Here is a 24,052-nt window from a genome sequence, read left to right on the forward strand (position 1 = left end):
ATGGAGAAGGCAGGAGTTGGCACTGGGCAGGCAGGAGGTGGCACTGGGCAGGCAGGGGGTGGCACAGAACAGGCAGGGGTGGCACTAGGCAGGCAGGGGGTGGCACAGAACAGGCAGGAGGTGGCACAGAACAGGCAGGGGTGGCACTAGGCAGGCAGGAGGTGGCACAGAACAGGCAGGAGGTGGCACTGGGCAGGCAGGGGGTGGCACAGAACAGGCAGGAGGTGGCACTGGGCAGGCAGGGGGTGGCACAGAACAGGCAGGGGGTGGCACAGAACAGGCAGGAGGTGGCACACAACAGGCAGGGGGTGGCACAGAACAGGCAGGGGTGGCACTAGGCAGGCAGGGGGTGGCACAGAACAGGCAGGGGTGGCACTAGGCAGGCAGGAGGTGGCACAGAACAGGCAGGAGGTGGCACTGGACAGGCAGGGGGTGGCACACAACAGGCAGGGGGTGGCACAGAACAGGCAGGCGTGGCACTAGGCAGGCAGGGGGTGGCACAGAACAGGCAGGGGTGGCACTAGGCAGGCAGGGGGTGGCACAGAACAGGCAGGAGGTGGCACTGGACAGGCAGGGGGTGGCACCGCGCAGGCAGGGGGCGCCCCCGCTGGCGAGGCGCGGCTGGCCTTCGGGCGCGCTCGGCCATTTCCGTGCCCGCTCGGCAAGCTCCGCCGCCGCTCGGGCGCCTCCGGCGGGGCGGGGCGGGGCGGGGCCTGCCCGGCGGGGCGGGGCGCTGGCGCGGCGCGGCGGGGCCCGTCCCGGCAGCAGACGGCCCGAGTCGGCCATGGCGTCCCCGTCGCGGCGGCTGCAGACGAAGCCGGTGATCACCTGCCTCAAGAGCGTCCTGCTCACCTACACCTTCGTCTTCTGGGTGAGCGCCGGCCCGCGGCCCCCCCGCCCCGCCCCCCGCGGCATGTCGCGGCCGCGCCGGCCTGTCGCGACAGTCGCGAGCCACGGCGGCTTTCCCCTCTCCCCAGGTGTCGGGCATCGTGCTGCTGGCCGTGGGCGTCTGGGGCAGGGTGAGCCTAGCCGTCTACTTCTCCCTGCTGGACGAGAAGGCCACCAACGTGCCCTTCGTCCTGGTGGGCGCCGGCACCGTCGTCGTCCTCCTGGGCACCTTCGGCTGCTTCGCCACCTGCCGCGGCAGCACCTGGATGCTCAAGCTGGTGGGTGGCCCCGGACGGGGTGGGACGGGGTCCCGTCCCCTCCTGACCCACCCTGGCACGTCCTATCCTTCCCCCTCCCATCCTGACCCTGTCCCGTCCTACCCCATCTCATCCCGTCCCAACCCCCCCCATTCCATTCCATCCCGTCCTATCCCATCTCATCCCATCCCATCCTACCCCGTCTCATCCCATCCCAACCCCATCCCATCCTACCCCGTCTCATCCCATCCCAACCCCATCCCATCCTACCCCATCTCATCCTGTCCCAACCCCATCCCGTCCTACCCTGTCTCATCCCATCCCAACCCCATCCCATCCCAACCCACCGCATCCCGTCCCATCCTGTCCTACCCCGTCTCATCCCGTCCCAACCCACCCCATCCCGTCCCATCCCTTCCTATCCCATCCCATCCCATCCCGTCCTACCCCATCTCATCCCATCCCAACCCCATCCCGTCCCAACCCACCCCATCCCGTCCCATCCCGTCCTACCCCGTCTCATCCCATCCTACCCCATCCCACCCACCCCGTCCCATCCCGCCCTTTCTGCCCGCAGTACGCCATGCTCCTGTCCCTCATCTTCCTCATCGTCCTGGTGGCCGCTGTCGTGGGGTTCGTCTTCAGGCACGAGGTGAGTCTGGGCTGTCGCTGCTGTCTCCCGATGCTGCAGAGCAAGGTCGGTGCTGGTTTTAACCCAAGTGCAGTTGCAAATGTCGCTGGACGGACAGAGGTGCTGCTGGGAGTGGTGATTAGTTTAGCTAAAATGGGGTTAATACAGCCCAAAGTGCAGCTTGGTCCCCGAAAAGGCCCATTAGGTCCCATAAGGATAAGGCTGGGTACAGGGTCCAGCCGGCATGGCACGCTGCCCCTCTGCCAGAACAGGCGAAGTAGTCCTGGACTTTAATTTCTGGCCTTGGTCTACTGCAGTAATTTCTGTAATTAAAGCTCCTCTGAGGGTTCCCGTGCTATGGAACAGCCTTCCTGGGGTGCAGTTGGCACTGCACAGGTCCTTGTTATTACGTGCAGCATCCCTGCCGCCACAGCGCATCCCAGCCTGCCCTTTAATACAGCGTTTAATTGCCTGGGTGACCGGGGGAATGTCTGCTGGCCGCGGCCGGAGTCATTCCTGCCATCACCGAGAGGTGACTAACACGGGGCCGCGGGTCCTGAAGCGCAGGAGGGGACGGCACCGCCGCAGAGACCTCTCTCTTGCAGATTAAGACGAACTTTGAGAGTAACCTCAACCTGGCCTTGAGGGACTACAACGTGACCGCAGATCGGCACAGCGAGGCTGTCGACACCATCCAAAGAACCGTGAGTGCCCCAGGCTGGTGTCTGGATGGCGGCGGGTGGGTACGCTCGCCTCGCCCCGCGCCCTCCCCTGGGAACCCCTGCAGTATCGGCATCCCTGTCGTGGTGCTGGGGGTCCTTTTGCACCACGGGCTTTTGAGTTTGGGAGGAGGTGCTGGGTGAGATGGGGGCAGTTCCTGGCGAGGCGAGGGCAGGGGAGCTGTGGGAGTGATCATAGAAATAGGGGGTCAGTACCCTGGTGTGACTGTGCTCCCCAAATGTATTTCCCCCTCCAGCTGCACTGCTGCGGGGTGCAGAACTATTCGGACTGGGAGAGGACTGAATACTTCACCCAGAAGGGCATCCCCCAGAGCTGCTGCAAGAGCCAGGATGACTGCTCGGAGGAGGATCTGAAAGACCCAAGCAAAGCCAAGCTGAAAGTGTTTGTGGATGTAAGTTAAGCTCAGAAAAATCCCCCTGCCAGTCCTGGAGGTGGGGAGGGCAGAGCTGGATGGGTGGAAAAGGGCTTGCCCTTCCCTGGGAGGCTTGAAAGGAGAACTACTCTCTCGATGCAGATGCCTTGTGGCCCAGGGACTCCCCTGGGGTGGAGGTAGGTGAAGGGTATGGAGGAACAAGCCCTCCCTCATGTCTGAGGTCCCCCCCGCTCCTTCCTTGGAGGTCAGGGACCAGCCAGACCCAAGTGTTTGCACTGGGGGCTGTGTGTTTTGGAGAACAGGTGAATGAGGAGGTAATTTCCCAGTAAAGTTAGTTTCGGCGGCACTGACATCTCCCCGTGACGGTGCAAAGTCCTGAGGCGGTGGTGAGCACGGGTGACCTCATCCTGCAGGGACGGCTGGGTGATGCAAGGGATGTTCCTCTGATGAGTCACTTTGCTCAACCCAACGCTCCCTTTGGGAACAGCCCGTGGGCAAGCGCTCCCCTTGATAAGGAGGCTGGGCTGGGAGGCTGGTTGGCGAAACGCTGATAGGAAAGTGACTTTGCCCGAGGTGAGGCAGGAGGGTGGCAGCCAGAAGCCCTCAGCTGCCCACACAGGAGCATCTTCTCTTGGAGCTGCTGGTGCTCTGGGGAGATGTCGGTTTCTGCTCCCGGGGGGTGAAAAACACTGGACCACGTTCTCACTTTCCATCCTCTGCAGGGTTGTTTTTTCCTGGTTACGTCAACGATGGAGTCAAAAATGAGCGTTGTGGCTGGAATCTCCTTTGGCATCGCGTGCTTCCAGGTAAAATCTCCCTTGCCTGGCACAGGGGGAGTGCAGAGTGAAGCTAGCCTGTCTCCGGAGGTATTTAATTTCTGTGCAAATTCTGGTGTGTGTACAAAAGGCACGGCCTGTTTCACCCAGGGAGGAGCAGGTATTCTGCAGATTCTCCTTGGGTTTAATCTCACTGCTGTGCAGTCTCCAGTCTCTTAAACCCAGGGCTGAAGCACCAGCTCTGTTTCCGTGAGCCCAGGTTATTTGAGAGGAGCTCCTGTCTGAAACACCCAACTTCAAGAAAAAACAAACGCAGCCTGTGCTGTGCCGGGCAAACTCCTTGCGTTTGCTGTAGGCAGGGATCAAATCTGCGCCCTTCCTTTTCCTACCCACCGACCTCCCTTTTTATCAGGGAGGCGTTTTGGCATCACTTCTGCCTGGCTGGCTCCCTGCGAGCCCCTGTGGGGCACCGCTTGTTCTGGCGGCTCACACCCCGCATGCTGCCTTACCCTACGATTGCTTCCTTTCCCTCCCGCTCCCCAACCTCTCCTTTACTTAATCCTGTAGGACGCTTCCTCCAGGAGCCGCGGCAGCAGCCTGCTCGCCGGCCCCTGCTCCGGCAGGCTTTATCCCGGCAGGAAACGAGAGGCCCCCGTCCCCAGCTCCGCCACGCTGGGCGTCGGGCACGCTGACGCTGCCCTGGGGTTTCCCAAGGCGCCGAGGGTTTTCCGACGCGCCTCAGCGGGAGCAGCGGGATGCGCAGCCGGCCCTTCTTCAGCTGGTTTGTGGAAGCTTGGTGGGCTCTCGGTGCTGCGGAGCGAGCTCAACTGGCCGTGACTTTGGAGGGGCTCGAATTCACCCTCCCCTTGATCCGGCACGCAGAGGCCGTGGCGTGAGCTTCCCGCTGCTGCCACCCGGGACCATTCGCTGACCACACCGGCGTGGGGAGAAGGAACCCTGCTGGGTTTCCAGGAACCTGTCCTGGAAAAGATATTTCTCGTGTAACGAGCGTGTCGCCGTGCGTTTCCCGTAACGGATGAGCTGGGGCAGAGGCGGGAGCCAACAGCCCCTGGCTGCAGCGTGTGCTACCAAGTGCTTTCGGTTGCAGCTGGGAGAGCCTGAGAGCCGGAGCCGCTCCTCTGCGCCCAGCCGCTCGCCCCGCTCTCCTCCTCAGTTGGGCTGTGCTCACCGTGGGGTCACCGAGACGTGACCGTCACACAAACGGTGAGCTGCACGCTCCCAGCTGCAAAATCATCTTGGCTGATGCCAGGCTTGGGAATTGTAACTGGTTCCTGGCTTTTATCGCTTTCATCAAGCCTTGCTGTGTCGTGTAGCCGGTAGGGACCCATCATGCAAAATGTGCCTCTAACTTTGCTTGTGTAAGTCAAACTCCTGCAGGATCTGGCCCTAAATGTCTGTGCAGGGGCTGTGAGGCCACATTGTGATAACGGTAGTGTGTCCTTCAGATGCTGATGCGAAAACAGCAACCTTGCTTCCCCGCTGTCCTTGCAACAGGGAGAGGTGGCTCCTGTTCTCTAGTGGCTGTGTAATTGGCTGTGACGCTCCTGATATCTGTGTAATCTCCAAAATTACCATAAAACAGTAGATGCTTCATGAAGCAAAATGTAACAGGACAGGACGCAGAGCATCTCTTGTGACGAGCTTGTTTGGCTGATGCCTGCCAGGATCCTCCACTTCAGCCTCCCTCAGTTAGTCCAAAGCAGGGTGCAGCAGTCTGTGCTGTGGTTTGTAAATCCCACTGTCCATCCTTGGATTTTATAAAACTGATGCTCTAGAGCAATTTGTCAGGCTTTTCCCCTAAAACACCGTGTCCTGGTCTTGGCTGCCTCTGATGTGTGGGGGTTTTTTTTCTCTTTTTCAGTTGGTTGGCATCATTCTTGCCTGCTGCCTGTCCCAGTACATCACGAACAACCAGTACGAGATGGTGTAGCTGGCCCCCAGCACACTGTGGCTGTGGCCGTGGCCGGGTACGTCTGTCCAGCCGTGTAAGCTCGGTGGGCTGCCTCTGCATCCCTGGCTGCCGCCCGATCGCCCCTGGGGACCTTCGGCACGGCGGCGGGTACCGTGGGGGGCGGCTGCGGGGGTAGAGGGCACCTGTGGGATCGTGTCTGCGACGTCATTTTAAGCCGTGTATAAATCCAGCCTTGTCTGCTAACAGTTTGCCTTGCGCATTGCAGGGTATGCTCTCCGCGGCCGGGGAGGATGCCACCACCTCCAGTTTTCCTCTGGATGCCGCTTCGTGAAATCTTGCTTTGAACTGACTGATCTTCTTCTCAACTAGCTCATAGAAACGAGTGCAGCAGCTGTCCTGGTGCGCTCAGGGACTTGTCCTAACACTACTCTGCCGTGCCACCGCGTGGGATAATTAGTGTAGCTGCGGTGGTTACAGCAAGCGCACTCCTCCGGGTGCTGCAGCCCCTGGCTCTTTCCTCGGCGGCACGCTCGAGTGCCGTGCCGAGCAGACCGTGCTGGTGGCCTCGCGGGACTCCCAGTGCTCATCCTCGGTGCCTCCGTCGGGAAAGCGATGCTTCCCCTTGTCTCTGGCAGCCCCTCGATGTCCCCTCGCTCTCTGGACGCGGTGGCTCTCGAGATGGGGCTGTTGCCCAGCTGAAACGTGGCCCTGCCTGCCTGAAGCCCTTGGCTCAGCAAGGTCTCAGCTTGTTGCCAAGCTCTCTCTCACCCCTGTCCTGGGTTTTATATACTTTTTTAGAGTTGTACTTTTTTAAGTACGGGCTGTAGTGATTCTTTGTAAGCTGTAGCGAGGTTTGGTGATGTAGCTCCTGGTGCCTTTACCTTGGTAGGTGTCCTTGCACCGAGTCAGCTGTGACTTGATTGTCAGTATTATATGCTGCTTTAACTCGTTTGTGTATTGAGTAGAACTCTCTTGTCCTGAGACACAATAAATATTAAGATATTTTACTCTATGAAACAGCCTTGGCTTTTCTTTTCATCTCCTGGAAATTCCTCTGCTCGAGTTGCTGCAAAGAGCAGCAAACCCCCCGGGAGGTAATCCGCTCGCCCCGGGCCAGCCAGTAACCTCTGGACCATCGCCGCTTGCGTTTCTCCAATGCTCACTGGTGCACTTGCGCTTACAAATAACTTCTGTAATTGAATTTTCTTCATAACAGTGGTTGTGTAACAGTGCTGAAGCAGAAGGCCTGGAGCATCCCAGCCCAGGAGCCGGGCGGAGGAGTTCAGCCCCGTGCAAACACGCGCATCCTCTGCAAACACATGCATCCTCTGCCGGCCCGCCGCTCGCTCCGAGCAAAGGGCAGGACAGCACTGCTGGAGCTGCCTGCGTCCCCAGCCTCTCCCCGGGGCAAGAAACGTGGATTTAAGCTTTTGTGTTCGTTTGGTACTGCTCAGCTCAGGGTTGTTTCATCAGCAAACCTTTGCCTTACTGAGCGTGATGCCGCAGTGGTGCAGTGAAGCTCCTCTCCTGCCCAGCTTGGGGGATTTTTTGGGTCTCAAGCACCGAATTTGCCAGCGCTGTGGCTTGGAGCAGCCCGCTGGCTGCCAGGGCTGCCTCTCCTGCTCCCAGCGAGGAGGGAGATGTAAAAGGAGGGGTTAAGCCACAGGTTTGTCGGCATCATCCCTCTGGCAAACACTGCTCTGGTGGTGGGTGAGCTGCCCCAACCAAACCGCCCCGTGGTGCGGCAAATGACCCGGTATGGGACAGGCTCGCTGCTGACGGAGGAACCTGAAGGGGAACACCTGAAATCCGTATGTTGCGTTTAACCTGGGTGAGTAAATCAAACTGTTGTCAGCACCTGGCTGGCTGAAAGCCTCCTGGGTCGGGACGGCGAGGCAGAGTGCGTCAGAGCACGGAAACCGGGTTGGAGAGATCAGCCGGTGGCAATTAATGGATGGATGGACACAGGGGCAGGAACACGTGAGAAGCAGGGCCAGGTTCGGATAAACCCATCCACATCAGAAAGCCTGTGCAGAGGGAAGCGACCGTGCAGCCTTCTTCCCTGGGTGGGCAGCGGAGGCGATGGCGGGCGGGTGGCAATGGTGCTGGCAGAGGGTGGCACGGGGAGCCTGGAGGTTTCTGAGCTGCTGCAGGAAAACCAGCACTGACTGACTGTGCTAAGCTGGGGAGCATGGAGGCTTGTCCAGCCTGCTCGTCCCCACGGCCAGCGACAGGCACTGTGGCCATCAGAGGGTGCAGATCTTATCTAGTTAAATACTGCTTAAGTAGACACCTCGCTTTAAACGTGGAGAGGCAGCAGTAACGTCTGGGAGGTAGAGGCGTGTGCTGGGGGAGACGTCAGGCAGACTTGGGACACTGCTCTCCTGGCAAAGGCATTGGGCACACTTTGGTGACCCGGCTGGATCCACCGAGCCGGGACACGAGCACCGCTGGCTGGCTCCAGGGCTCCAGTTTCCCGCAGCAGCTGTGGTCGGGTGAGTTTCACGTATTCCCTCCTCTCAGGGGGAATAAATGTCTTCGGGGACTTGTCGGAAACGCTTGGTGTCCCCAAGACTGCTCGGTGTCCCTTAGGACGCCGCGCAGGGAGCTCTGCTGCACCGCGCTCCCAGTGTTTTAACCACGTTGCCAGCACAGCTGTGAACAGGGGTGGAAGGAACGGCCCTTAAAACCTGCTCACATCCCCACAGGAGCCGCAGGGATACGGGGAAGGCCTGGCAGCCCCGGTGACACCGCCGCTGGCACCCGGCACAGTGGCAGCGAGCAGAGCCCGACCTCTGCTCCTTCTTCTGTACGTATGGCTGGGCAGGCTCATCCCTCCAGGCGTTTCCCTGGAAAGCACCGGCCGTGGCAGCACGTGCTCCCTCAGGGACACCGAGAGGGTTTCCCCCAGTGACACCCACGGTACGTCAAAGCTCTTGGGCAGCAGCCGGCTCCCTCGGGATGAAAGCTGGAACCTGGGGTCTGGGATGAGCACCGAGGCCACGAGCAAGGGAAGGCTGCGCGGGGATTTTGGCCGTCAGCCCTCAGCGCCGCTGCAGGCAGTGTCCCGCTCAGGGCGGCTGCAGTGTCAAGGACTTACTTTTTCCCTCCTGCAGCTCGGGTTTTACCCATTTGTTGGTCACAGGGCTGGGGACAGCTGACGGCACTTGGGGTCGTCCGCGCCTCCGCTCCCGCTGGCTTTTGCCGCCCGGTTCCCCGGGGGCTCCTGGTGCCCGCTCCTGCCTCTGCCTCTCCCGCACGCCACCACGCTGCACATCGCTCCTGAGGGGACCGCGGCCGTCCCTGAGCTGTCGCTAATAACTACCGAACACATCAGAGCATGCTGGAGCAGAGGGTCGAGACGTGCTGAACAACTACCAGCGCTGTCAGGGAGCAAATTAGGGACCTCCGCACGTTCCCAGCGAGGCGAGCGCCGGCAGTCCTGGTACCTGAGTTATGGATGCTCGTGACAAGGCAGCCGAGCAATTAGATCACTTCTCAGACCCATTAAGCGTCACAGACTGAGACTAAACGACTTTCCATTTTCTTTGCAATCGCTCATACAAGACGTTTATTGTTTGCCTCTTGCTGCTCAGCGTGGCGATGATGCACTCGAGCGTGGCCTCCCCCAGCCCCGCGGGAGCAGCGCAGGATGCCGGGGGGACAGGCGGTGCCCGCGCGGCATCTCGCCGGCAATCAAGCAGGTAACGACCCGCGCGTAGGCTACGTCGGGACGCATCCGGATGGGTGACGACGTGCCAGGTGGGCACGGGGCAGGACCCAAGCGCCGGGTGCTGCGCGGCGGGGGCTACACCCTGCCCAGCATCCGTGCAATCCACCAGTTGCAGGGCATGATGATCCGGCAGATGACCCTCCCGCCCTGGTAGCAGTAGGGGTAGGGGTAGTAGCCCAGGAGGGGCTCGCAGACCCGCCGGCAGTAGCGGTTGGCACGGCGGCACTGGGCACAGCAGTAGCCTCGCTCGTCCCACAAGGGGTGGAACTCCAGCCCGTTCTCCGACTGTCAGGAAAAGCCAGTGTCAGCATAGTGAGGAGGATGGGTGGCCGAGGGACCCCAGGAACATGACCAGGACACCCTGGGAACGTGACCAGGACAACCCAGGAGCATCGACAGGCACCCCAGAAGCATGGATAGGACAGCCAGGACACCCTGGGACCGTGGCCAGGACACCGCAAGAGCATGGACAGGACAGCCAGGATACCCTGGGACCGTGGCCAGGACACCGCAAGAGCATGGACAGGACAGCCAGGACACCCTGGGACCGTGGCCAGGACATCCCAGAAGCATGGACAGGACAGCCAGGACACCCTGGGACCGTGGCCAGGACACCGCAAGAGCATGGACAGGACAGCCAGGACACCCTGGGACCGTGGCCAGGACACCGCAAGAGCATGGACAGGACAGCCAGGACACCCTGGGACCGTGGCCAGGACATCCCAGAAGCATGGACAGGACAGCCAGGACACCCTGGGACCGTGGCCAGGACATCCCAGAAGCATGGACAGGACAGCCAGGACACCCTGGGACCGTGGCCAGGACACCGCAAGAGCATGGACAGGACAGCCAGGATACCCTGGGACCGTGGCCAGGACACCGCAAGAGCATGGACAGGACAGCCAGGACACCCTGGGACCGTGGCCAGGACATCCCAGAAGCATGGACAGGACAGCCAGGACACCCTGGGACCGTGGCCAGGACACCGCAAGAGCATGGACAGGACAGCCAGGACACCCTGGGACCGTGGCCAGGACACCGCAAGAGCATGGACAGGACAGCCAGGACACCCTGGGACCGTGGCCAGGACACCGCAAGAGCATGGACAGGACAGCCAGGACACCCTGGGACCGTGGCCAGGACACCGCAAGAGCATGGACAGGACAGCCAGGACACCCTGGGACCGTGGCCAGGACATCCCAGAAGCATGGACAGGACAGCCAGGACACCCTGGGACCGTGGCCAGGACACCCCAGGAGCATGATCAGGGCACCCTAGGGACATGGACAGGGCACCCTAGGGACATGGCCAGGACAGCCCAGGAGTGTGACCAGGACACCCCGGGACCATGGCCAGGGCACCCCAGGGTGCAATTCCCCGCACTCACATAGTCGTTGACGGGCAGGTCCTCCTCGGTGAGCTGCCGTGCCCGGCGCTTGGGCCCTGCCTGCGCGTCCTTCTTCACCTCGTGTTCGCTCCCCCCATCCAACCAGCTCTGGTTGTCTATGAGCAGCTCAGGATATTCTTCTTCTGCCCCTTCAAGGTTGGCCAGCTCAGGAGCTACAGGAAGAGCCCAAATGTTGCCATCAACAACCAGGGAGTAGGGGGACAAATGCAGCAGCAGGCATTAATGGCTCTACCAAAATTTGGTGCTAGGGTAGAAGAAAACCCCAGCAAACCAACTGTACACCATTGCCTCCTGCTCTTACCAAGCCTGGGAGATGATATGGTGGGAGGAGAGGGTAAAGCAGACACGGCCCATCTCCTCCCTGTGCTCGTGGGTGGTGGGTACCCACGGGTGTTGTTGGCATCCCCTGCATGGGGCACGTGCGGGAAGCATGTCCTCATGGTGAGCTCTGCTGCTGGGGGGGGGATTTGTAAAGCCCCAGCAAAGCGACAGCAGCCAAGGACAGCAGCTTCCCTCTGCATTGGGGGTCTCTGATGCCCACTTGCTCCCAGGACCATCGATGGCCGTGAGCTGACTGGTACCTGCGGGGGACGAGATGCGCCTCTGTGGCTGCAGAGCGGAGGGAGTTTTCTCGGCAGGGGTTTTAAACTAGCTCATTTGGATAGAAGTGGGTTAGAGAGAGCGGGTTAATTATGCTGGCGGATCTCAGAGGCCACAACCTCTGTGAGGGCTGTGTAGTGAGCAGCTGGAGATGGCAACCCTGTTGTGTGATTTAGATGCAGATGTCTGCTCATGCTCTGATGTTCATGCGGTGACGAGAATTTAGGCGTCCCAGTTTCCAGCAGTGCTGGCTTCTTTGCAGGTACAAAGGGTTTTTTTGGTTTTTTTTTTTGCCTTGTTATGAGGAGGGTGGCCACTCTACAAAGTGCAGGGCAGTGGGGAGCCGGGAGAGACAAGTGCTTTGTAGAGAGAAACTTCAGCCCCTGCTATTAGAATGGCCATACTCTCTCGTGGTCATGGCTAACATTGTGTTCGTGTCTGAGATGTACGAGGCCGTGGGAATGGGTTCCCACCATGTTGCAGTGGGGGACATGGCAGGGGGAACATGGGCGGGCGGCAGGGCTGCTCCTGACGAGGGGGCTCGTGAGCACTTCGCAGACGAGATGGCTCCTTGTACCTGCTATTGGCGTGGGGTGGATCCAGTAGATGGTCACGTTTCGGCAGATGTCAAAAATTTTGGAGCTCTTCAGGAACTCCTTGTTCTGAATGGGCTTTTCCCCAGGCACCCAGACCACGGACTGCTCAAAGTAGGTGGTCGTGATTTCTTCCCCCTGGAAGAAGAGCGAGATTTCACCCTGGCGTGGTGAGACACCTTCTCCCCACCACTGGCTGCTTCTCCTCCCTTGGCTTACCCTGAGGCACTTCTCCCCTCCCAGAAAGCAGCTGAACTTCATCTGCCTTGGCTTGTGGTGCTCGCTGGGTGCACATGCAGCACCCTGCTGGTCCTCAAGTAGGGAGACCCACCATGAGCCTCGTCTTTCCTGTCTGCTTCCAGCCAACACCACCCCGCGCTCTCTTCCCTCCGTTCATCGTGCTTCAAGAGCCTTCTCCTGTGCAGTCCCCACCATCTGGAAGAGCCTTCTGGAGTGCCCCAGCTCATTTAAAACCCAAGATTAAAACATCTCCTCTCCGCTTTGCTCTTACTACTTAATTTCTCTCTCCTTCTGCTACGGATTTTGTGATCGAACACTTTAATTTATTCCTCACAGAAATTCTTTGCACGGCCATACTCTGTAATTTATACCACATGCCTCTGCTGTTGCATTAGTCCATGGTGTGTTTTGGCAGGCGCTTAGGAAGGGAGATATATAAAGATTATTGGATGGGTCTGCGCTGAGTTATCTGCCAAGGCAACGTTGTGTATGTTGGTGGTGGTAGCCCATAGAGCAAGCTGGCAAATGGCATTTTTGTCTCCAGAAGGCGTCTGGGGCTGTGTTTCTCTTTTAGAGAGTTTTTCCTTATGGCTTTGGGAAGTCTTAGGAAAGAGCCAACACAACCTGACCCAGTCTGAGTCGTTTTCGGAGTCGCTGGTGAAAGCCATGGGGTTGGGGAGGTGCTGCCTGAAGGACCTGGCAGCGCGCGGGCTCCGGGAAGAGATGACTAGAGCTTAAATCTACATTTATCTCATTGGGTTTTACATTTCAGCTCTCTACCCGGGGCAATGTTCTGCTAAAGCCTGGGAAGTCACATCCCTTTTACGACGCTAGCCGAAAAGATCTATTAGCTTCTTACGGCATAATCAAAGAATCGGTGTCTGGCAATTTGGGTCATGATTCAGGGAAATGATTCTGCCCACGCTTCGTTTCAAACACGTGTCCTGCTGGAGTTTTATCTGCAACAGCTTCCTCGGGGCGATTCAATCTGCTACCACCCTTCGTCTGGCAAATGGGGAGGCGGGAGGGCTGCGCCACCGCCGGGGGCTCAGCGATGGGGACGGGGACAGGGGACAAGGGACAACTGCTTTCCAGGGACTGAGCCATCACCCCAGGTTACACCATCAGAGAGGAGTTAAATTATGGAGTCAAACACTTTTTTCCCCACAGCAAGCAAAATGTGAGACTCCTTGTAGCGGGATGTGGTGGGCAAAAGTCCAATGGGTGTAAGAAGCAATCAGGCACATGGATGGGAGGAAGGTCCGTGCAGGACAGGGAGGTGGCCCCAGCCCAGTGCTTCCCACCTCCCCGGGCTGTACGCCAAATGCCTTCTCAAACCGCATTTCTTAAACGCGGCTGCTCTTTTAAATTCATTACTTCTGCCTCATTCTGCTTGAGAACATGAGGCTCAATTCTTGGAGAAAAGAATTTGATTGACTTTTTGGTGCCTGCTAATCCTGAGCTGCCTTGCGACCTTTTGACTACAACAGGATTATTGTTCTTGATCTCCGGTATTGTACTGAGAGGTTTTTGTCTGTCGGCTGTCTAATCCCATCTCTTTCCACTTGTTGTTTTTAGAAGCAATCCTCTGAAATAAGATCATTTTATGAAGTGATCACAACTCATTATTTCTTTATTGCAGCATCTCTGGGAAGGCTGGAGCAGATGGAAAGGCGGTAGGGACGGCAGCCACGCTCCCAATGCCAGGGAGAGGAGTGGGTTTCACTGGGGGCAGAGGGGTGTCCTGTTTTATTCACCTACCTCAAGCTCAGGGATCTTGGCCTCTGTTGTCTCAGGTAGGACTTTAGTCTGAGTTTTGATGAAACATTTTTGGAGGCCCACAAAGAAGATGCCAGTTATTCCCTACAGCATCAAAACAAACATCAAAAAAGCAGTCAGGGCAAAGCAGGAGGATAAATAACCCCATCGTATGGAGGGTACAGCTGGATGAGGGTTTAGTCGTATTTTTCCTGTTGACGTTTTTGTGCAAACTCTGTTCAGCAGTGGTGCTAAGATGTACTAACAGGTTCTCCTAAGAGATATTGCATTTTATGGTTTGGGAGAATAGGGCTTTTTACAAATATTTTGAGGCAGATAGTCATAAAATTTTACTTTGCTCCCCTTCTCCTTATAACTACCACGAGCTCTAGTTATCAGAAATAAAAATATGCAGAATAGCATCTGACCATTACAGTTATATGAACATTGAGCCCCCAGTTCCTGCTAGGCTATTAGCTGAAAATTTTGCCATATGTCACTGCACAGGGTATTTCCCTACAAATTTTAATTAGGTTTCAGAGAGAGCCTACAACATTGTCATGAGGTTTTAATGCTCTCCAGACAGACAAATGTACTGGGCTCGGACAGATTTATGATGATTGCATTCCTTTGCAAGGATAAATCCAATAACTAGGTCTTGCTTTTAAGATGTATTTCACTGGAACTGAACCGCGCCGCTATTAAATACCGGTGGAAGCTTACGTAGATACACATCTCCTTTCCTTTGAGAGCATCCCCAGAGAGTCTGCATCTGGGAATTGCTCTCCCTGACGCAGAAGCAAATCATCCTGGGACTTGCTCCAGCAATCCCGTGGTGTCCTAAGGGATCCCGCCAGTCCCGCTCTAAGACCGCAGGCAGGGTCCCGGGGCCAAACCCTGCCGCACTCACGTTTTTGAAGTCATGGATCTCCAGGATTTCCTCGCTGCCGTTCCCGCTCCTGAAGGTCTCCGTCCTGGCCAGTGGGTCGATCTCCATCACAATCTTCTTCTTCTCCCCGTGGCTGAAGAACGTGTGCTCCATGTCGTAAACCTGTGAGAGCCAAAACCACGCAGGGGTCGGCTCAGCCCCCACCCGATTTCGTACGCCGGCTGGTGGGCGAGCAGGCTGGTGCTGGGTGCGTGACCACTGATGCTGGGTACCCTGCCACGGGGCCGGCTGCTTCCTTGCGCCCCGGCTCTGAGCCAGGACGATCATCGGGATCGCGCAAGGAGAGGCAGGTCCCGGGTGCCAGGGCAGGGAAGAAGGGCAGGCTGTGGGGGTACACGTGTGTCGAGCCGGGGAGAAGATGCTCATCCCACACTTGCACCAGGAGCTTTGCCACGGCTCAGCCTTTGCTGGTGCTGTCTGTGGCATGAGCCTGTTCACGTCCCAGGCTGGACTGAAGTCCTGAGCCCAAGGGGTCTCGCTTTCCCTTCTCCCTGACTTTCTTGCTCCATCATTACATCCCTGGCTTGCTTGCTCCATCACTCTGTCCCCATTTTTCTTGCTCCATTACTGCATCCCCGTCTCGCTTGCTCCATCACTGTGTCCCCGGCTTGCTTGATCCATCGTGCCATCCCCATCTCGCTTGCTCCATCTCTGCACCTTCTGTTTTTCCTGGAAAGGCAGAGGTAAAAGCCTCTCTCTGCCTGGAGGAGATCAGGGATTGCCTGTGGATTAAAGACCTCCTCGAGGGCTGCTGAAGAGCTTCGGGGCGTAGCAGCCGGCTTCCCGGCGGCACTCAACCCTGCGGGGAGCCGGGGGGAGCAGCCCTCTCCTCCTCGCAGGTGCTCACTGCACTCAGCCAGCCCGGCAGCCCTCCAGTCTCTGCGGATGCCTGACCCTTAAAGGATGAGTAGTGGCAGATGCTATTTGAAGCACAAAAATGATTCTGCTGGCGCAGCGAGAGCTGGCAAGCCTTGGGGAGTCTCATTTCCCAAATCAAACGGTGCCGTGCCGAAGCAAAGGGCTTGTGCAAAACCCCTCAAGTCCACGGAGCAGCGGGGAGCGATGGAGGCGTGGGGATGGGAAAGCCCCGTTTGTCCCCTGGCGTGGCTGCGGAGCCGGGGAAGGAGCACCCTGGTCCTGCAGCAATGCCAGGGTGAGGGGCAGGGGCTCTGCTGGCTGTCCCAACCTAAACCCCCTTTCACAGTCCCCCGGTTCTTGCACATCCTTCCCCACCAGGGGGGTCAAAGCCTCTTAGCAATGTTTTCAAGCAACAGCATCCCCTGTTTTGCAAGCACTGGATGCAGAACTGGCCGTGCAGGCGGTAACTGCCAGGTACCTTTACCTCTGTTTAAAAGTTAGAAGTGATGTGCGCCTTGGCGGCCATGAGCATCTCCTGTTAGTCAGCAGGAGGCTTTTATAAAGATATATAGCTGTCAATGGATTTTATGGTATGGTAAAAATAGTCTGAAGCCTGAAATGGCTGGAAGGCCGCTGGTTTTGACTGACAAAAAGCGCACGGTGCCATAAATAATTTCTAGGAGGGTAGGATCCCGGGTGGCACCTTACCTTCGAGTGCCTCTCCATTTACAAAGAATTACTTTTGCCAGTGCAGTGGCCAGCTAACCCATTTGGGCTTTGCCGGCTCCATGCTGCTCAGAGAGCTGTGAGATGTTTTATAGGGCTAAAAATGACACTTGCTTGCGAATCGTTGAAATACGTCCCCCTGCGAGGCTGCGACGAGCCCCTCGTTAGCTGACTCATCGCCTTCCCTCACCGGCTGTGCCGGCCGGCGCAGATGCTGCCGTGCGGAGGGCAGCGCCGTGTCCAAGGCCACCCCTCAGAGGAACAAGTCTTCTTTAAAGATTTTTTCCACTCTCCAGTTGCATGAAGGGAGCTCAAAGGGGTTTTTGTTCTTTGAAGAGTTTAATTCCCCTTGGTTTATATTTTTGAGAATTAGGAGCTTCCAGCCTCACCCGTCCTGCTTTTCCCAGAGGAATCCTGGGCCAGCTGGAGAAGTTGCTGCCCCACGGCCACAGAGGAGTTTGCGATGTGGGACACCGGGAACATCAGTGTTCAGCTCTACCGCAGGAACATCTCTCCTTTCCTGCCATCTCGCGCTTCACTTGCCTGCCCGTCAGGCATTGTGAAGGGCTTTCAGAAATACCAACGGATTCCAGCCTCCACCAGTGCCCACCGATGAGGATGCCGAGGGCCAGCGTTCCGGATGACCTTTCCGAGGCTGAAGCGATGGCTCTGTGCCGTCGGCTTGGAGAAAACCTCACCTCCAGGGGTTAACAGCCTCTTCCCCCCGCGGCTGGCACGCACCCTATTTTTCGAGGAACAGTAGAGACTTTATAACCGTCTTGGCAGGAGCCTGGAGGCACATATGGCTTTTATTGCTCTTTCTTTTCTTTTTGGGGGTATTTATTTCTATTTGCTGATAAGAAGACAAAGTTTCCAGCGAGCGGGGTGCTTCCTCTGCCCAGCGGGATGGAAGCCTGGCTGGGCTGGCCCAGCTCTGGCATGGGGCAGGGAGGAGAGAGGAGATGCCACCGTGGGAAAGAGGCCGCCTTGGCTGCGCACGGGAATTTTGGAGACGTTCTTGAGTCAACGGCGTCAGGGTGCAAAGCAGGGCCTCCTGGATGAGCACGGAAACTCAAAGGGGAGGGGGATGAGGAGCAGCGGGCAGGCTGTTGGCTTCAAGGTTAAGCGATTTGCTTGGGGTATGGGATAAAAAAAGGGGTTTTGGCAGACTTGCCAAGATGCTGGGCAGAAGTGGGCAGAGACGTATGGGAGATGCGCAGCCCCGCTGCCGCCCCCGGCACGCTCGGCACTTACAGCAGCGTCTGTCTGGGGAGCTGGGAATAAACGAGCCCAATCCAGTTAGCAGGCGCTCCTCCAAAAGCTAATCCGTCTCACCGTCCCCTCACATTGCAGACACATTAAAGTAAGAAATATAATCCATGACAATCAATCACCACTGCGTCCTGGCTTTCTCTCCTCTTTATGCGGTGGCATAATGACTTTTCCACCAGTTTCTGGCAAGATAATTGAAATGAAATGGAAAATATTTTCTTACTTGTCATAAAATTTGCTGCCGGTGAAATAGGAGTAACTTTAACTCTTCGTGGCGTAGCTCCCATCCCCTGTAATTGTCAGCTAGGGAAAGAATGCGGTGATAGAGAAAAAAACCCAGCCTGTATAAAGTAAAAGCTAGTTATGAATAATACAAAGACTTTTAAAAGTCCCATGAATACTTGTGGTCTAAGAAAATGCATTTTGCAAAGTTGCCTGTGTTTCGGGGTGTAGTTAAAAGTTTCAGTGAGTCGGGGGGGACAGGTCTGTCTGGGGAAGCGGCACTCTGAAGCGCTGGGTCGGAGAGTTTTTACTTACTTTTCTGGGTGTTGGGTTCCAGAGATATTTGACACCAAAAAATATCAGAATAAGAGAAATGAGCAGCACGCTGAAGAGCAGTCCGCAGATCTGGTATCTGGTGCAGGTCTTCTTTCGCGGCTTGGATGCTTCTGCCTAATTAATGACAAAACAGTGATAGCCAGCGGGCTGCTGCTGATTCAAGGAGGGACGAGCACACGCGCGTATCAGACCGCTATCACGCTGACAAGCTGCACGGTGGCAAAGCAAGCCACGAACTTACGTCCAGAAAGCGGCAGTCCTCCGGGCTCTCCCGAGCCGTCCCTCCCATGGTCTCCTCCGTGTGCGAGGACGCGAGCCCGCTCCGAGGTGGAGTTTCAAGAGGCTCTGGGCTGCACATGCGGCGGGGAAGGCTGGGTCACCGCCGCCCCCGTGACGGCGGCAGCCAGCTTTTCCCCCCGCAGCCCGCTGGGCCCCGGGTGCCCCCGCAGAGCTCGTCGTTTGCCCGGCGTGAGCGGTTCCCACGCTTTTGGCGACGAGCCTGCACGAAGCTCTACCGTGCGTTATCCATCAGCCACGTCCAGGGTCCCGTTTTTTTGGCTTAAGCTCTGCTCCTGCCCTTCTGGCAGCTGGACGTGCCCCGGTTGTGCTCCGGGGACGTGGGCACTGCTGCTCTCGGGGGGCTGCTCGCTCGTGCCCATGCGTGCGGGGGGATTTCTGCAGCGGGGACAGCCCCGGAGCTGCCCACGGGCGTGCGTGGGCACGGGTGTGCATACGCACGTGCGTTTGGGCGCACGCAGGGTGTGCTTGCACGGGCACGGGTGAGCGTGCGCGTGCGCACGTGTTTGCACGCGCGCGTGGGCGTGCACACACATACGCGTGGGTGTGCAAGCACGCGCGCGTGTGCGCGCACTCACTGCCAGCCCTCAGCGATGCGGTGGGAAGCCTGAGATCTCCCCGTGGAGGGTTCTGGCATCCCGCTCCCACTTTGTGCAAAGCCTTGCCCCAAAGTGGGCCTAGCCAGGAATTTCCTGACTAATTTTTTTTTTTGCTACATTCAAAAATTTCCATTTGTTGAAATCATACCCTTTTTTTTTTTCACAGAAATGAACCCATCTTAAGAAAGGCTTTCAGAAATCCAGCGTGAAGTTTCTAGTCTAAACAGGATGAGGCTCCCTGGTGTAGAGGAGCTGGCATGCACTGTTTTTCCGAGCTGTTTACTCTCATAAAAACCCAGAGTGCATCATGCGCTAATTAAAATCGCACTGAAAAAAAGAAAATCCATGTTGAGTTTTGCTCAGGGTGAGAAAAGGAGAAAGAAATTGCTTTTAACGGGTCCAGCGCTGGCTTTGCGAGCGTGTCGGGGCATCGCTGCCTGCAACCTGGGGGTAAATGCAAGTGGGTCAGAAGCGGAGTTGCTGAATAGTTTGGGGCAAGTGTTGTGCACGTGTGTGTGCAGGGGATGTGTATCTGCTGTGTATCTGCTCCCTGCAAAGGGGTTTGGGCTCCCTGGCCCACAGCCCAGCAGCAGCTCCGGGGCCAGCTCCCCTTCCCTTAACTCAGTAGCAATCCCTCGGGGATGTAAAACACACCAGGAGTTTTTAATATTGGAGAGGCCAAGAACAGAAAGGAATTATATTGACAAGTGAAAGACAGCAGGTTATTTGGAGGTGAAGAATCACTTTTTAATGGAAAGCAATCACAGGCAGCCTTTGAAAACATCTGAAAGATTTTGGAAATCTAATTGCAGCAAAATCTGTGCAGACACCAGGTTTGTCTTTCTTCACTTTTCACCAGAAAGTTTCACCTCCGAAGCTGTTGTTATTTGCTGGAAACTGAAGTATCTGAAAACATTTTCATTCCCTGTCAAAATTACAGTTTCAGAGGAAAACTTTGGAGCAGCTCTACTGAAAGACAGTTATGATTACAGGAAAGAATTACAGCGGTGCTGTTAAGCAGGCGTAATTGATCAGCATAGCAGCGATCTTCACAATATCCCCCACTCAAGGCACAGGAAACACTGCAAATACCACTCGTAAACCAAATTAGGCATTATTATTTTATTACTGTTGTAAGGTAAATGTCAAGCTTTTTAATGGCAATCACTGTAACTCCGGCAGGAGTCGGGCGTCTGAATTAGCTGGAAGAGGTGAGAACCTCCCAGGGCTGGGAGTTAATAAAACTCAATAAATATCATCAGTCCCTTCCAGCGCTTGGCGAGTGCCGGGGATGGAGCGGCTGGGGCGAGCGGCGGGGGGTGCGGGGGGGTCCCACCACCGGGCTGGAGACCTCGTTTTGTTGCAGGCTGCAAAACTGGGCACTGCTGGCCCGGAGGGATGGGCAGCAATGGGAGTGAGCACATATAATGCATGCAGGCATGCATGCACATGCAGCTCCAGAGCCAGCTCAGCCCCGTGTGTTCCGGCCCCTGTGCAGGGCAGGGAGCAGGATGAGACCCCTCGATGCCGCTGCTCCCCGTAGAGAGTCTTATTAATATCCAGCCTTGAACTGGAGGGATTGACGGCAGCAAAACCCTGTGCAACCCAACTTGTCCTTCCCCTCGGCAGCTGTGGGCTGTGTGACAGCCACTGGATCCTGACAGGGAGATGGATACTTGGGATGCAGAGAGGGACAGAAACCGTGGCATGATGCTAGTCAGGAATGTTTTTTTTTTCCCCCCACTCCCCAGTGCTCTGGCTCAGCATTCAGGGTTTCAGAGAAAGAAAAAAAAAAAAAAAGGATTTTCCATGAAAAGACAACAATTTTTGGGGAAAAAGCCCTCAATCTCTTTAAGATGACAATCAGGTTCTCTGTATAAAAAGCAGTTCCGATGGAAATCTCCCATCAGTGCCAATGAAGAGGGAACAATCACTAATTTTCCTTGAAGCTAATGAGCGCGAGTGCATATGACAGGGGAGAATTTAATCTGATGTGAACTGAGGAAGAGAAGCAATACTGATATTAATGTGTGACTAATTGATACCCAGAAGAACATTTGAAATTATTAAAAGGCATTTGATTTTTATACAGGACAATAAGAGGCTCATTGGCTACAACTGGTGCATCCTTTCGGTTTTCTACTTCTTGCTCCAATTCGCCCAGAAAAATCTATCATATCTGCAGCGTAGCTTGACTGCCGCATAAAATCTCTGTGCCTGGAAATGTTATACCAAGAAATTCCTCCTGGACAACACGAAGGTTTGTACACGGTGTGAGCAGGGGCGAGAAGCCTGGCAGAAATAAAATAGGTCCCTGAACCACTAAAAAGCAGCTCCCCAAAGCAGTGGGGCTCTGGCAGCAGCCTCCAGCTGAAAACCCATCGTGATTAATATGGTGCTCTTTGTTATAATGAAAAACCCATTAAGGTCAGTGGCAGCATCTCTGAGCAGCACTAAATTGGAACGATGGAGACAGTAAAGTTAAAAATGAGCCATAATATTAATGTGGATAGTGAATTAATTGGGCAATTCCATAGGTAGTAAGTAAATCATATCGTTTACCGCGGGATGCGGTGCTTCGCGGCTCTCGCTGCAGGGTGGTGTGGTGGCAGCGGTGGCACCCACTCCTGGATGGAGCCGGGGGAGCAACACGGAGCCGCAGCCCCCGGGGGGACCCCGCTGTGCCCACCCATACCAGCCTTCACCCCGTCTCCTTGGGTGCTGCCGAGGGGTCTCTCAGTAGGGGAAATGCCTCTTGCTTTGCTCTTTTAGGTGCTCCAGCCCCCAAATATTTCCAGAATGCTGGCTTACAGTTTGTCTGGGGGGCTGCACCCATGGTCTAAGGTGTCTGTCCCCTGGTCCTCAGCCATGGTCCGAGGTTTCTGTCCCCCTTTGCTGTCGCACACACAAAGCTTTGAGCAGGCTGCCAGCAGATTTATGGAACGGCTGTTCCCCTGGTTTGGGTAGGTCTCTCAGGAAAAGCCTTTCCTCGCTTTTGGGAGATGTGTGCCGTACCATCACGCAGCCCTTAGCCATCTCCTGCTGCTTTTGTGTCTCGGATTGGGACCTGCTGGGGGGCCAAAGGGTGGTGATTTATACCAGGGTGAAGCATTTGCACACATGTCGGTCGGGCTCCCGGCTCCCTCCCCGCTTCCAACATCCTGGACAGCAGAGAAAGGGAAAAATCACATATAAAAGGAAATTGCTCATTAGCCAGTGCCTGATTACACAGAACCGTCTCTGCTTCAAACTATCGCGTTTTCTGTAACATTTGCCAGATGAGAGGACGCATACCTCCTCTTATCAACTAGCCACATATGGCCTCAGCTGAAGGGAGGTTTCAGTAATTGGCCTATTCATCATTCATTGTTTATCTTAAGTTCACATTGTCATAGGGAACTCCAGAGACATCCTTGATTTAAGTTAAGAAACTTAATCATTATGATAAAACTGCTCAGGGAGTTGGACTTCATGTTGGAGATGCACGTGGCCATGTGGCACTCTGGCAGCCTGTAGCCACAGCAGATTATTCAAAGCTGACAAAGCTTTTGGAGAGAACAGAAAAAGATAAATTCGCGGTGGCCGTTCCGATGGAGCTGCTCAGAAAGTTATTACTGAAGACACACACTTCTCCTTGCTCACAGCCCATGAAAAATCCCGCTCCTCTGGGCTCAGGGGGATGTCTACCTCATTGCTGCTGTTGTGAGTCCCTCGTCAACAGAAGTTATTAACAGCGCCAGAGAATTTTATCCAAATGCTGGTTTGATCTTGATAAATAACAATTTCATGTCTCTGTTCTACTAGATGACTACATGGTTTTATTTCAAACACTTAACTTCTTCCGAAATGCTTCCCCGTGCACAAGGCTTAGCTCATCTCTAGAATATGTGCTGAGCAGTTTTTATTTTCACCAGGCTTCGAATATCTATAATGCAAAGACCAAACTGATAATCCTGCACTATCATAAGTCACTTCTCCCAATAAAGAGCTACTTCCTACTGGGAGTGCTAAAATGTAATTGGAAGCTATGTGTGTATTGGTGTCACACTGAAAAGCATTTTATTAAAAATAGTTTAAGGGTTGTTAAGATCTGAAGGAATAGTCTACAGCTCCTCTCGGATGGGCGAGAAAGGAAACCAGGAAGAGGAAAACTTGGGGAACGAGGGGTCGGTGTCTCCCTCTGCCCTGCCGTAATCCCCCCGCCAGTGCCCATTGCCCAAAGCCACTGTACGGGGGCTGATACTGGGTTCCACGTTCATGGCAGCAGACGGATGCTCGGGGTGACGCAGGCGCTCCGCTGGCAGCAGTTAATTACCCTCCTCCTTAGTTAGAAGCGGGTAATTTTGTGATGACTGTGACCTGGGGGGAAGGAGGTGGACGAGGCCAGCCTGGTTTCTCGAGGACGTGCAGATGTCGTGCTGCGGGTGCATGGATCTGTTGCAGGATGGACGGCTGCTCTGGGTTTCTCCAGCAGCAGTGATAAGCCCATCGGTGCGGGGAGAGGCACCGTGTTCCCCTTCGAGGGACTGCAGGGTCCCTATCCCACCTCGGTCGTGAACTCGACAACGGGAAACCCGCAGGGAGAAGAAAGTTGGTAAAAATGGCTGCATCGTGTTGGGATTGTGCGAAGAGAATAACTAGTGTATTATCGCTGCTTAGTAAACCTAAAATATTTAATAGTAACACATTGAGCATTTCTTACTGAATCAGTTCAGTATCACATAGGCTTTTGTGTTATTTTACTCTATCACCTGATATACGTGTTAATGTTGTTTACTTACTAAAGCTAGTACAGACAGAGTTGAGATTACTCCTGAATGCTAGCAATCAAGAAGGAATCTGTTAAACTGAAGGATTTCGAC

The 24,052-nt window shown here is 55.8% G+C and overlaps 2 protein-coding genes across 2 annotated transcripts; one reads left to right on the plus strand and one right to left on the minus strand.

Annotated features, from left to right (window-relative positions):
* The first annotated feature begins 604 nt into the window (after positions 1-604).
* TSPAN6 (tetraspanin 6) lies at positions 605-6,616 on the plus strand. Its single transcript, XM_069811500.1, has 8 exons — positions 605-871; positions 978-1,166; positions 1,723-1,797; positions 2,382-2,480; positions 2,753-2,908; positions 3,613-3,696; positions 5,549-5,654; positions 5,865-6,616. Exons 1-7 carry the CDS (start codon positions 785-787, stop codon positions 5,615-5,617), a joined length of 759 nt encoding a protein of 252 aa, XP_069667601.1. The 5' UTR covers positions 605-784; the 3' UTR covers positions 5,618-5,654; positions 5,865-6,616.
* A 2,531-nt stretch (positions 6,617-9,147) lies between these two features.
* TNMD (tenomodulin) lies at positions 9,148-18,734 on the minus strand. Its single transcript, XM_069811503.1, has 7 exons — positions 18,536-18,734; positions 18,274-18,408; positions 14,842-14,982; positions 13,935-14,036; positions 11,918-12,071; positions 10,720-10,892; positions 9,148-9,617 (listed from the first exon to the last, which is right to left on the minus strand). Exons 1-7 carry the CDS (start codon positions 18,650-18,652, stop codon positions 9,408-9,410), a joined length of 1,032 nt encoding a protein of 343 aa, XP_069667604.1. The 5' UTR covers positions 18,653-18,734; the 3' UTR covers positions 9,148-9,407.
* Between the last annotated feature and the right edge of the window lie 5,318 nt (positions 18,735-24,052).

The sequence above is a fragment of the Haliaeetus albicilla genome, chromosome 23 (genome assembly GCF_947461875.1).
Source record: "Haliaeetus albicilla chromosome 23, bHalAlb1.1, whole genome shotgun sequence".
Classification (NCBI taxonomy): Eukaryota; Metazoa; Chordata; class Aves; order Accipitriformes; family Accipitridae; genus Haliaeetus; species Haliaeetus albicilla.

Coding starts and splice junctions, on each gene's coding strand:
- TSPAN6 (XM_069811500.1), top strand. CDS start 785: ATGGCGTCCCCGTCGCGGCGGCTGCAGACGAAGCCGGTGATCACCTGC. Junction 1,798..2,381: donor GGTTCGTCTTCAGGCACGAG/GTGAGTCTGGGC, acceptor TCTCTCTTGCAG/ATTAAGACGAACTTTGAGAG. Junction 2,481..2,752: donor TCGACACCATCCAAAGAACC/GTGAGTGCCCCA, acceptor TTCCCCCTCCAG/CTGCACTGCTGCGGGGTGCA.
- TNMD (XM_069811503.1), bottom strand. CDS start 18,652: ATGTGCAGCCCAGAGCCTCTTGAAACTCCACCTCGGAGCGGGCTCGCG. Junction 12,072..13,934: donor CCAAGATCCCTGAGCTTGAG/GTAGGTGAATAA, acceptor CTCTTCTTCCAG/GGGGAAGAAATCACGACCAC. Junction 9,618..10,719: donor ACCTGCCCGTCAACGACTAT/GTGAGTGCGGGG, acceptor TTTTCCTGACAG/TCGGAGAACGGGCTGGAGTT.